The 12,653-nt window shown below is 39.3% G+C and overlaps 1 protein-coding gene across 1 annotated transcript; it reads left to right on the top strand.

Annotated features, from left to right (window-relative positions):
* The first annotated feature begins 260 nt into the window (after positions 1–260).
* On the top strand, positions 261–1,543 carry LOC144701483 (fasciclin-like arabinogalactan protein 6). The gene has a single exon (XM_078573294.1). It carries the CDS (start codon positions 410–412, stop codon positions 890–892), a length of 483 nt encoding a protein of 160 aa, XP_078429420.1. The 5' UTR covers positions 261–409; the 3' UTR covers positions 893–1,543.
* Positions 1,544–12,653: the final 11,110 nt, after the last annotated feature.

Below are 12,653 nucleotides of genomic sequence, written 5' to 3'. Positions count from 1 at the left end.
CTTCCACGAGGTCAAGCGCACACTGGTTAAACTAAATACTAAATCTCGTTGCGGCGTATCCGTGGAATTTGTTTCTTTTTTTACGCCAAGATGAAGTTGATTGCTAGAATGAGGCCGCCGTACAGAAGAAGCTTCCATCAGTCCACAGGAAATAGCTATTGTTTATGGACGTGTCCCTTCAAAGAGGGGACACTTACTAAAATATTATGTGTCACTCTCAAGAGCCCCGAAAATTATACTGCACGCTAGTTACTTGAGAACCAGAATAATTCCAATTAGAATGATAAATGAACTGGATGGGATAATTATAGGTTTTTAGTCGAATAGAAGGGGACGATAATAAAACGGGTACTCGGGTATACATATAAATACAACACGGAGAGCAACCGAAACGCCATACTCACTGCCCATGGCTTCCTTTTCCACCTACTACGCTCTGCTAGCACTTGTTCTCGTTTTGGTGGCGCCCGCCGCAAGCGGGAAACAGTTCACCATTGCGGATAAGCTGCTGCTGGAGACAAACATGTTTCCAGTAATCCAGAAACACTTGGAAACCAGCACCGAGGGTCTGACTGCCTTCGCCCCGACGGATGTTGCCTTCGGCAAGCTTCCTCCCGGTGACCTAGACCGTCTTACACTGGCCCAAAAGACGCAGTTCGTGCGTTCGCATATGGTGCCCAAGTACTACAGCTTCGCGAATCTGAGCAGGGTCTCTTTTCCTCTCCAGACGTTTGCCCAAGGGAAGACTCTGAAGGTTGGTTTGAGACAGAACATGCCAGTCGTTTCATCAGGGCTGGTGACCACCCCTGTGGCCTTCGCCGTCCAAGATAAGTATCCGGTCTCCGTCTTCGCCATAAATGATGTTCTGATCCCACCGAAGACGCTTGGCTGAGAGTAACGCCATCAACGAGGGGCCAGAATCCTGGACGCCGAGAATAAAGTTAAAAGTTTGAGTTGTATGTTCTCTTCTTCCCTCTATGCTCTTTTCTCTCTGTCTTCCCTTCTTTGTTGTACTATGCGTCGTTTTCAAGGCCCAATGACATACAGTTTTGTTGTAGACCGACGCGTGCTTCAAATGGGTTCGGGTAGTTCAGAACTGGCTTTTTGTAGGTTGATGAGATAGCTAAGTCCCTGTGCCCTCTCTTCGTTTCCTCGCCTTTTAATATGCGCTCGATTTTCTCAATGCAAGCACTTAAATCAGAAGATACGGTGAAGGAAAAAATAAGAGCAGCGACATGCCCCCCTGGCGATTTTTAAATTTCCTCGAAAAATAGAGAAACTCCGCGGAAGAACGAGAGAGAGAGAGAGCAACTCAGTGAGGAAACGAAACAGAGAGCTTGCAAGTCAGCGCCAGCACAAATTAGCCAGAAATTGAGATAGGGAGTCAGCGGTTCAGGGGAGAACAAGACAGAGAGGAAGAGAGATGACGGGAGAAACAAAGCAATAGAGAGAAAGCGGAATGACGAGAGAGGGAGAGGGCGAGAAAGAGTAAGATGAGGAGAGAGAGAGAAATAGAAAGAGTGATATGACAAGAACAAGAGACATGCCGAGGTTGAGAGCTCGTGAGACGACGCGAGAGGGAAATGAGTGAGAGAGAGAGAGAGAGAAAGGAGAGAGAGAAAGAGAGAGAGAAAGAGAGAGAGAGATGACCAGAGAAAGAGTGGGGGATGACGAGATAGTGAGAAAAGAGCCAGATGACAAGAGAAAGAGCGAGGTAGAAAGATAGAAAGATAAACTGATCGAGAGAGATAGATATATTTATGGCTTTAATATATAGATAGATAGAGAGAGATATCGACAGATACCAAGATATAGATTGATATATAGACGGATAGAGAGGTAGATGGTTATTTACATAGACAGATAAATATATATATATATATATAGAGAGAGAGAGAGAGAGAGAGAGAGAGAGAGCGAGAGAGAGAGAAAGAGAGAGAGAGAGAGAGAGAGAGAGAGAGAGAGAGAGAATCAGCGAGAAATGGAGACAGCGAGTCAGCGGTTTAGCGGAAAAGAATACAGAGGGAGAGAGATGACGAGATATGAAGAGCAAGAGAGGGAGCGAGATGACGAGAGAGAGATAGAAACAGCGGGATGACGCGAGAGGAAGAGTGATAAAAACAGCAGGATGACGTGAGAGGGAGATGGATAGAAAGAGAAAGAGGACGATATATAGATATAAATATATAGACAGATAGATAGAAAGATAATATAGATAGATAGAACGATATATATACAGATAGAGAGATATAGATAGATATATAGACGGATAGAGACAGATATATATATATATATATCTGTCTATTTATAGTTAGAAAGAGACAGAGAGAGTAAGATGACCAGAGAAGGGAAGTGAACGAGATGACAAGAGAAGTAAAGGAAAAACGAAAGGAAAGGAGAAGGAAAGCAAACAAGATCAGAAGAGAAGGAGAGGAATTGAGCATGCATAAGATAGAGACAGAGAGAACAATAGAATCTAAAAGAGGTTTTTTTTTAGGGTTGGACATTTAGGACAGAAGACCAGCCAGAGTGCACAAAACCGGGGTCATAGGTCCTCCACTTGAGGGTTAAGTGGTTGGTCGAGCAGGGTTATATAAAAGAGTCCAACCGGACCGGAACCATAATTAAAATTTTGTATATTTATTTAAGATTTTTTTATAAATCGCTTAATATATAAGCTCAGCGTAGCTGTGGCGTATTTGATCATCTACTGGCAGCCACTTAATGAAGAGAAGTTCTTTAAAATCTGGCTACAAGAGCCAATCAAAACCTCTTCCTGAATGGAACTTTTCTTCCTTCTGTATTCACCCCAATAGTTCTCCATGAAGAAACGATGGTGTGGAGGGAGAAACACCTAGAGATAAAGATTGAGACAGAGGAGGAAAAAGATAGAAGGAATGTAAAGGGCCGTTTATTACCAGTGGTTCTAAAGCTGGTTATGTTGATAACATAACCATCAACATAAAATATCGACTTTGCATTTATCACTGATTAGTCAACCTGACTGGACCAGGACTAGATTGGACCGGACCAGGATGGAACAAGAACAGACTGGAATTGGACTGAACTTTAGGTGAGGGTTTAGGTTTGTACTAAATGTTTAGGTCTCTTAATATCAACATACCCAAACCAGAGTGGCATCATCAGACACTAACAGTTACGTTTGCATATTTTAGTGATTCAATACTTTGACTGTCATGTCTTCGTCAAATGCTGTAATGACCAAGATGTTATACAAGACGGGATAGTTGAAGTTTGAAGCTAAAGAAAACATTTGTCTGGATTGAAATAAGGGAGATCACGTTCTTTGTTTGCATGTCTTCCCCCCTCGCTGAGGACCAGGTTGTTTTGTAGCACCTATTCCATTCCGTGACCTGCTTTGGATTTCCGTACCAAGACAATGATGTCTTCATCTCCCATACCTCCATTCTCCAATTTCAATCTAATCCTGTGCTACTTTTTATGTAACGAGACACCTGTTTGTGCCAGATGATGAGACCAACCCTAAGTAATGAAATCACAATAATCCACTCAAATTTGCAATACTTCCATTATGATCTATCCTGTTTCAAACAACAAATGGGTGCATTAATAAAAAAATGGTTTTAGTCTTTAACCTTTGTCATGTGCTATAATAGGGATGCATGACCAGATGAGATTTACTGATTGCTAGATTGAATTCTGCTATGTGTATGATGCTCATGAAAGAGTGGAGGTACAGAGCTGTCAGATTGATTTCAAATCTTTATTTCATTCAGGGTCTTCCAATTTAAAGCAGGTGACAACATTCGGGGGTACATTTGCTCCCAATAATTCAAAAAGACAGATAATCAGCATACAGGGACACTACATTCTGCATCGTGACCTATCAGGTTTAAAATAAATTAAAAATGTTTTGGGGTCAGACAATGCACTCAATTATTACCATAATTGGGTGACCCTTGACTTAGCAACTATTTTTATATTTAATTTGATCACAGTGCTTTTGTTGAGTTGTAAGAGCAACATACATGTAATAGAATTCAGTACATGAAACATGACATCTCCTCTGCCTGTGTAACAATATTACCCATCAAAACTACTGGTACATTATCGGTAGTCCTCAATCATATGAGTGGGAGCATACAATACTGTTCTATCCCCATTTTAAGATATTCATGATAAAAAATCACCGATAATTTATGAATATGATTATTTAATGAAATCAATGAGATATAAAAGCCCATATAACTTGTGTGAGGCAATATAATTCAATCACATACTAACCCACACCATTGTCTTTCTTTATCATCCCCTCCCTAATCCTACCCTTTCCCCCATTGTCCCCTCGTTCTCTTCATCTCCCATCGTTCTCCCTCATCGCCCCTCCCCCTTTTATCTCCCTCCATTTCTTACTTCACACTCTAGATCTTTGTTACAGTATGGCAGCTGTTTGTTCCCCTAAGAGGTGTCATGAAACTCTTGCCAATTTACCATATCTGGTGGTGAGCGAGAAGGGGGAAGAGACATCTTGGCAGGGGGGGGAGGAAATAATGGCTATTGATGTCGACAAAGTAGGAAAAAGGATGACAACATGAGTGGTATGTAAATGAAGATCACACTTACCTCATTGTCATAGGCCTAAAGGGCCAGGTGGTGTTTTCAGTTTATGCGTTTTGATTAGAATGATAATCCTTCAATCCTTCGTGCCTTGAATATAAGAAATGACCAAATAATACTTTGAATAAGAAAATCACTCTGATAATTATAGATAGGAAAAAAATCCAGTTTTGTATATTTTACACTTATGTAAAATAACCTGGCCTGCCATGCATGCAATGAGAAACATACTTTACTTTGTAAGAACAAAAGGTTCAGCAGACATCATTTTGAATTCTGAGTCTCACTCCAATGACAATGTTAAAGAGGTGATACATTCTTTTGTATTAATTTTTTGTTGAATCAGGGCTAATTTAGATTTGTTTTATATTATAATATAGTGAGGAGTAGAATCACCATTCACGAGGATTGGGAAATAAAATATAAGCCTAAATTCTACTTTGAGTTTTCGGAAAATATTATTATTACAAAGTAAAGTTATGGATATGGATGTAGAGTGGATATATAAAGTAAGAGAAGACAGGTCAATGTTGTACTAATGCACATCAGGAAAACTAAAGTAGAAGAATCCATTGTATAATTATTAATAGGCTAGATTATAAATCATTATGAAGATGTAATAGGGTGATTTGATAACATTCTATATTTATGCTTTGTTACACTTTATATGATTTTATTCATTGAATACAAATTACTTATGAAATTTGATTCTATACATGATGGACATTTTAAGCTAACAAAATCATGGATTTTTATTTGTGATCAGTAACTAATAGTTATATACATCCAAAAATTTACATGAGTTAAAAATGTTCAATAATTCAAAACCTGAGGTATAAGTAGGCAGGACCTGTGTTGGAGCTAATTTAATGTACAAATATGCACTAAGTAGCAACATTGTGATTTGGAATTTGAAATAAAAAATAAAAGGAAAATAGTCCATCACATGTACTTCCTTGTTATTAGATGGAAGATGAAATACATAAGGAGAATCTCAACACCAAGTCGGTAAAAAGTACCTAAAAGTATCATTTTTCCTTTCTAAATATAATGTATTTACTAGATTCCAAAATACAGGTTCTATTTCATAGTGGATCAAGGCCCTACGCACTAGATATTTTTTGGCCTAAGGCTTACAATGACTAAATAAAAACCAAATTTAGATTTATCGTGATGAGACAAAAATATAATCCGAGAGAAGGATTTTTTATTAGGACAGAGAAATGAAGTTGATGGCGTTCAATAGTAAAATCATATACCAATGGATTATATTTGATTCTCAGACCAAAAGTAATGGCCACTCCTGTCAGACTAAAACAGCCAAGAAGAAGAATCGTTAATTGGATTTTACGTACCATTATACCATATAACACCCTTGGTATCTTAGCAAGCCATAATCAGAGGTATTATCCTAAATTAAGAATACAGATTAGAGAGTAAGAATTTATGAATTTACGAACAGAAGAATAAAAATGCACATTCTCAATAGGCCAATTTAGACCAGATCTTGATGTGTGGATTTGACTGGATCAGCGTGTATTTAGGTTGATTTCCACACCCCTACCAGAATATATGCTGCCATGTATTGTGAGATCACTGACCACATGTTTTTATCCTGCAGCAGCTTGTTGGCAATGGTGAACTGTTCCCCGCCAGCGGCGGGTGCCACCAAAACGAGAAGAAGTGCTCGCAAAGCGTAGGTGGGAAAGGAAGCCATGGGCTCTGAGTATGGCTTTTTTGTAGCTCTCAGTCTCCTATATATATGTTTAGACTAGGACCCTTTTATTATCCTTTCTTTGGACATAATATTTTACTTAAATTCAATGATTATTCGGCCTATTTTATTCCTCATTTAAAATTGAAATTTATAATTTATTCTGGTTCTGAAGTAGTTAGCGTGCTGTAGAATATTTTGTTATGGTTGAGGTACACAGTATTATAATAAAAGCTCCCTCTTCGAAGGAGCCTGTCGATTAACAGTAGCTATTTGCCATGTTTTGATAGAAGCTTCCTCTGTACGGCGGCCCCATTCTAGCAATCAACATCACCATGTCGGAAAATAAAAACAGGTTCCACTGATGTGCCTTAAAGTCTTCGTAATCGGTTGAATTGAATGCCCTAGACTGAGTCAAGTTTTGGTTTCTAATTTAATCAGTGTGCTCTTGACCTCTGGAAAGAGAAACATACAGTTGAAGGAAGTCAGTCTAGGAGTCAGTGTATCTCTCCGATTGTGGAGCCCATGTCAAAGATTCTAGACCACGCCCAATGTTTGGCACCAGGACGATTTTATTTTAATATTTAGGCGCCCATCGTTCGCCACACACAGGATAGTTCATTATTTGAAACGGGCTGGGTGGAAAAAAATAATTTCTTAAATGGTTAGATCCATCTCCCGTGCTTCTGGGATGTGCTCATCGTTCGGTAAGAACACTCTCATCATATAAATGATCTCGGGGAATGACGTTGGTACTTATTTATAAAGCAGAATCACTATCCATGAAGCCTTAAGCTTCATAAAAAGATAATAATTTGAAACCGTGTTCGATTCATGTCCCTTACATCTTGTGCCAAAAGTCTCGTTAAATGTTTGACACTGGGTACTGATGAACATAATAAGGAATTTTATGTGGATTTTTGTGATGTAGATAGCTTGGAACAGGGTGGCTATGGGAAAGGGTGTGGCCAGATATAGGATTGAAATGGATTTTACTTCAAAAAATCAGGATCACCTAGAATATTTCAGACCCGAACAAGATTCTGCTCATGTCGCATTCCTCCAGAGCCTATGACTCGCTAGTTGTTTAAGAAACAGGGTCTCTGAACATAGTAATGACTTTTTCTATGGACTACCAGTACTGAAGAGAAGCCGATTCAAAGCGCTCATACATCTCATGGAATCTGGTGGCGATATTGAAGAAATCAACAAAATGCTTATTTTTTAGAGCCAAACCTATTTCTGGATTTGAGGCCATCATCTGACCCCAAAACGTATTTATTCATTGTTTCATGATGGATACAGACACTATTGTTTCGTTCATGATTCATGTTTTGAGTTCTTCAAAAAGAAAAGCTTGAGCAGAGGAAAGACTGCTGCGAGAGGACTTTTGGGTAGCTCTGTCTACTATTTATATGCCAAGAGGTAGGAGCGTTTTTTCTCATTTTCTTAAACACATTATTTGACTTTAGAAAATTATTCATGCATTTGTTTCATCAAAATTTAAAGTTGGAGTCGGAATTTCTTTTGGGATCAAGTAATTAGTGTCGTGGAATGCTTGGCAGTGGGACACATTGCATCCATAAAGCTCCCTTCGGCAGAGCTACTTCGTATTAAATAACGAGTTCCCATTTATTGATAGGCGCCTCTTCTGTACGGTGTCACTATTGATGGGATAAGATAAACACGTTCATTGATAGAAGCAATCAACATTGGCTTAATTGGTGGAATCATATAAACAGGTTCATTGATGTTCCCCGAAACCAGGTTAATTACGTGAGAGTCTAGACCCTTGAATTAGGTCAAGTTTTCGGTTTTGAAATTCCTCTGTGTGCTTTTGACTTCCTTAATGTGAAGCATGGAAGGGAAAGAAGTCAATTTACGAATTATTACATCTTATCTGGACGTGCATCCCTCTTCAAGCATTCTAGAGCGCATCAATTACTCAAGGCTAGACCGATTTCTTATTAAATGCACGGATCGTCGGCCCCACATAATATAGTCAGTTGTCTGAAACTGGATAGAGCACGTAAAACAATGGGTCATCAACTTTAATTTAATTTGATTGTTGTGATTATATTGCCTATGACATGGGTCATCATCTGGTGCCAACAATCTCGTTATATAAATGATACCACAGTATCATATTTGCACTGGATGATGGCCACATTGGAAACGACAACAGATAACAGCATTGGATTTTTTCATTTACAGTAGATTCTAGGTTTTTCTCAAATAAATTTGTGGCATAGGAGAACATGAGAGAGTCGTGATGAAGGAGGAGTCAGTCAGAGTTCTGTATTTTTTGAAATTTGCCTTTTTATTGCTTCAGAGAAGAAGACCTATTGGGTAATACAACTTCGCTCTATGAAGTGCTAGGTCTCTTTGAAAGTTCATTAATAGAAATTGGTGACCATTGGATTAATAATTTTGAAAGAGGACCAGGTTATATTATTCTCTCTATGATTCAAAGCCACTAGTTTTGTTAAATGTTTGTCGCAATATATTGATAAACATAGTTACTATTGTCCGGTGAGTTTTTGAGAGCTTGATTGCTTGGACTATAACATGGTGTCACGCAGTCAAATCCTGAGCTAGGAACGATGCTCTATCTGACACGTGACGGCCTTAGTGCTTGGAGCAGAAAACTGAGCAGCCTTACTTTGTTGCAGAGGAAGTTTTTGCAATAGCTTAAGATTTCATGGAAAGGGTTGGAGAAAAAATTAGGGATGTAGCCCCATCAGGGAATAGGATCATTGCATTAATATCATAAAGATGTTACACTCGTAGTCATTGACATTACATGGGGGAAGACGAGGTATTGTGCGCCTTGGTAGCGTCCCTCTTGCGCCTTGAGGCACGCTTCTCGAAGCGTACGCCTGCCTTCCCCTCCGCTAAACGCATAGCCCCGAACCAGGCACCGCGTGCCCATTGGGCCCACCGCTACTCACGTAAACCCGAGCTGGGCATCGCGCGCCCGTGGGCCTGGTGCAGGTCACCTTCCCATCCCAACCTTAATGCTCGACGCGCCACCAGTACCTGCACTGACACCTATTGCGCACGGTCCGCTCAAACGCCATAATGCTCGGCACCTCAAGCTGGACGTCGCATGCCCAGCGTTAACCGTGGGGGCGCCACGCGCCCACGTCATCTCGGCACATTCTGTGCCCCAATGTCTTAGTCTCCGGCGGGGATGGCTTCGACACATGCGTGCGCGCAGCCGTGCGGATTACCCACACTACTCCGAGCGCAGCACCGTGGCACTACTATCCAGTCTGCGTTTCCACACACATGTGTGATGCTTGGTCTCTCCGTGCACTCTCTCAGCAGCCTGCGCGCCTAGCATACACAGGCCTCCGTTAATCCGCCAGCCTTGAATGCCGATGGGCACATGCACCATAAGGGCAATGGCCTAAAAGATCAGGGTTGGCCGTCATCGCCCATAATATGTGTTGTAGCGTCTCACTAAAGGGCTCAGTCTCTAAATTGTGTGTCCAGCACACGAACATGTCCCCACAGTTACCACGCTGATCTCTATGCTGGAAAGTTGGATACTTTGGGACCTTACGCATGGCTCTAGATAAATTGTGTTCCATGATAAGATAGGAAAAGTGTCATGTTTGAGCAATCATTATCAGCTTCAATATTTGAGACCAGAACCTGATTTTATTCACGTCAGAATCATATAGAGCTTGTAATTTTGCTAGTTGTTTCGAAGAAAAGTAAAACAAGTAAACATTATTATATATTTTGATCTTTCTGTTCTTGACCTCCTGAAAAATAAACATACAATTTAGACAAGCAAATCTAACAATCACTACATGTCATCTGGCACTACGTGTTCACGTATGGTACACAGCAACAAATTTTCGGACTAGGATGATTTTTTATTAGACGCGCCTAGCGTTTGGCAGCCACAATATTTTTTAAAATTTGAAACTAGATGGAACCTTATACTGCAAATAACTTTGAGTTTAGTATTTTGATCTTATTGTTTAAAACATGGACTCATTATCTCATCAAAACAACATACTGTATGAATTATTTCTCTGAATGTAGGCTCCAGATGATGGAGGAGGCGCAAAAGAAAACAGATCATGGAATGGTCTCCACAAGGTTTGTTGCATAGCCACCAAAACATAGCCATCATTAGAGAAGGGTCAGCCAAAATTTTGTATTTTTTTACTTTTCTTATTGATTTCATGGGGGACGGAAACGTATTAGAAAATAAAGGTTCCACAATATATTAAGTTCACCCGTATTTGTGGAGTCCTACGACACTTGATATACTAAATTTTATTTTCTGCACTCGTGTGATCTTGATTGCTTGGAATCGTGAGATACATGTCATATGAACTTCACAAATATGCTTGAACTTAACATCTTATCTTGCATCCTTATTAAAAAAACCCAGAGAAAATCAATTAGTTTTAAACACACTAATATTAACTAATGATCCCATCATGTAACGCATTACATGTAGTTATTTTTCTCTACCTGATGGATCTAGACACACATATTAGTGTTTTCTTGGGTCAATATTGACCAATTGAATTCACAGAAGAGAGTATGAAGGGAATAGGGTCATAGTCACAGCTGTCATATAGGAAGGCCAGTATCTATTTACTGTTAGAGTGCAGTCAGGAACTTGGAAAAAGTCAGCAGTACTTTACAAGCCTGAAGTGAGGTGGAAATTTTGGATGAGTACAATTTGTCCAATCAGATTCATACCTCAATGTGGAAAAATAGTTTCTATATATCAGATATCAGATTACGATACATAGTTATCAGATCTGATATGCAGTACTTGCATACACCATGTCGTGATCCCTAGGGATTGATGGTCCCCGTTCAGTTTGGGTTTGTAGCGAAGGCCTAACCCTTAACTAATGTTTGGTCCAGTTCTGTTCTGTTCATGTTCGGTCCCAGTTAGCTCCAGTCCTGGTGTAGTCAGGTTATCTAGATAGTGTGAAAGACAAAGTACAAAACTTATGTTTATAGTCAGGTAGAAATTTTAACTAAATATGTTGAGGCTTAGATTCACTGGTAATCAGTACCCAGTCACTTCTCGTTCCTTCTAAAATTTTAAATGATTAAATAAATACTAAATGATTAACATTTGATTGCAGTCTGGTTTGACCCTTGGACCTAAACATGCCCGACCAACTGGTCCACCCTCAAATGGACGACCTAAAATCCTTGTTCGATCGAGTTTGAGTTGTCCTCTGTCTCAAATGTCCAAAATTATTGATCTTATGATATCCATACCAATATTTATTATTGGTTTTATATTCAATATCCATTTCATACCCTGTATCTGAAATCATCTAGATTTCATCAGAATATCCCATATCGATTTTATGATATTTGATATTGGACGGATATAAGATGGCTGAACACTGATCTTAGGATTACCGATTGTACGGGTTATAGTCAGTCCCCTTGAGATATCTCTGTTGGTAATGTTGACTTGCGGCCATGATGATCCCACTACCTTAGATCTTGTCACCAAATGAAATTTTCTGGAACTACATGTATATATTTTAAAGACATCTATATCTTTCTTGAGTCATAAGCTAGTCACCTACATCTCTGAACTTTCTAATAAAAAGTAGTTCATGTTTTGTCTTTTGACAGTTGGCACTATTTGAATCATTCACGTTTGGGGATTCCATAGCTGATTTTCCCACTTAAAAGTAAAAAAAAGTAAAGAATATTTTGATGATTTAATTGTCTATGAGAAGATAGACAGTCGAGATGAAAATGCATCATTTTAAAAACATCTTGTTTTGAGATGGTTGTGGGCCAAGGTGGCTTGAAAGCTGTTGTCAAATTTATTTTATTTTATTTAAACATGCGACATGTGGTCTGTGATCATATCCTTCTTCACCGGGCCCAATCCTATCCACATCAACAAATGCAATAAAAGGAAATGCTATGCTAGATCCATATTGAAATTATTTTGAATTTGAAGATACAAAACCTATCCTCTCTCACAATGTGTTGGGGTCGCAGCTGTGGTGGTGGATAAGCCCGAGCAGCCTGCTCCTGCATGCAATGGATGATTCTTGTGATTCCCACTGGGGCTCAAGCGTACTGATCCTTATGGTGGCTAATGTCTGCCGATACATTTGTAGATGTGGCTGCCTTAGCAAGTGTTACTGCATACCTCACATATTTGTTACCACTTTCTCATTCTTTCTACTCTTATCTTTCCAAGAAAGGGATGAGACAATGAAAATGTTGAGATTAAATCTATCGATGTGTTCAACCATAAATCATGAAAATTTTAAAACATGAATAAAATATCATTTAGAATGGCAAATAATGAATGAAACTG

The sequence above is a fragment of the Wolffia australiana genome, chromosome 3 (assembly GCF_029677425.1).
Source record: "Wolffia australiana isolate 7733 chromosome 3, ASM2967742v1".
NCBI classification, from domain to species: Eukaryota; Viridiplantae; Streptophyta; class Magnoliopsida; order Alismatales; family Araceae; genus Wolffia; species Wolffia australiana.
Note: the sequence above shows the minus strand (reverse complement) of the source record. Positions and strands in the feature narration are given on the sequence as shown.

What these genes read in the sequence shown, in the direction of transcription:
- LOC144701483 (XM_078573294.1), top strand. Translation starts at nt 410, where the DNA reads ATGGCTTCCTTTTCCACCTACTACGCTCTGCTAGCACTTGTTCTCGTT.